At 26.5% G+C, this 961-nt stretch overlaps 1 protein-coding gene across 1 annotated transcript in view; it reads right to left on the reverse strand.

The window, feature by feature from the left end:
- Nucleotides 1-553: 553 nt before the first annotated feature.
- Herp (Homocysteine-induced endoplasmic reticulum protein) overlaps nt 554-961 on the reverse strand; it is a gene marked incomplete in the record, with an annotated part of 44,131 nt that continues 43,723 nt past the window's right edge. The window contains 1 exon segment of the mRNA XM_067048370.1: nt 554-961. Within this exon segment, the coding sequence (XP_066904471.1) occupies nt 782-961 (180 nt within the window).

The following is a 961-nucleotide window of genomic DNA, read 5'->3' on the forward strand; positions in this document are numbered from 1 at the left end:
ACATTTTATTTCTGTTTTTTAGAGGGTTCGGAAAAAAAAAAAAAGTCTAAAAAAGAACAAGAATATGAACCCCAGGGAAATGATGAAAATAGAATAATCTGAGATACTATGACAATATAATAATCATAAGAACCGTAGAATGGATAGATGATCTCAATCTGTTTTAAGTAACAGGAAATTTGGATTACATATGAATAAAGCTAAGACCCTATAAAAACAAAGACAAGCCACAAAGAAAACAATAAAAAACAGAAAGATGCATACTTTTAATAATAATAAGGATCTATGTAAAAGTAGAGAAATAAATTATCAAAATAATGAATTAAAACATGAATTCTCCTAAGGAAAACTAATAAATTACTGATTTTTCAATAATTGTCTTAACAAGTCCATGTTGTGACATTTCATATTACTGTGGAAAGCAGTATGAAATTTCATATATTCACAATTAATTTTTACTAGGGCTCAACTTAACAGTATTTTAAAATGAACATTTCTAATATCTAATTAAAGCTCACAAAATGTATAAGGAATAATCAATTAGTAATAAAAATAATCAGAGTAGTTAAATTATATTTATAGATTGTGTAAAATTAAATAAAGAGTATACAAAGAATACAGAACAGTTCCCTCGACCTTATTTGAGCTTTGCATATCTACATATTTATAATAGTATGTATGCATAATTGTATATAAATATACACTCACTCATGCATGCACACACAAAAAAACACACACTCACATTTATATTACATTTTGATTAAACTCAAATAGATAAAGGTTAAATATCACGGTTATCTGGAACTAATGACAAAAAAAAGGTTTTCATAAATGTCCAAGTAATAGTAATCCAATTATGTTGCTCAGCATTTTCATTAGGACTTCCATTATCAACTTCATTTTCTCTAGGTTGATTCTCAACAAGATTGTGTCCTCTTCTCCAACGGAAAACATCAATATT

Source organism: Halyomorpha halys, unplaced genomic scaffold (genome assembly GCF_000696795.3).
Source record: "Halyomorpha halys isolate HHAL.00 unplaced genomic scaffold, Hhal_1.1 Scaffold1948.1, whole genome shotgun sequence".
Classification (NCBI taxonomy): Eukaryota; Metazoa; Arthropoda; class Insecta; order Hemiptera; family Pentatomidae; genus Halyomorpha; species Halyomorpha halys.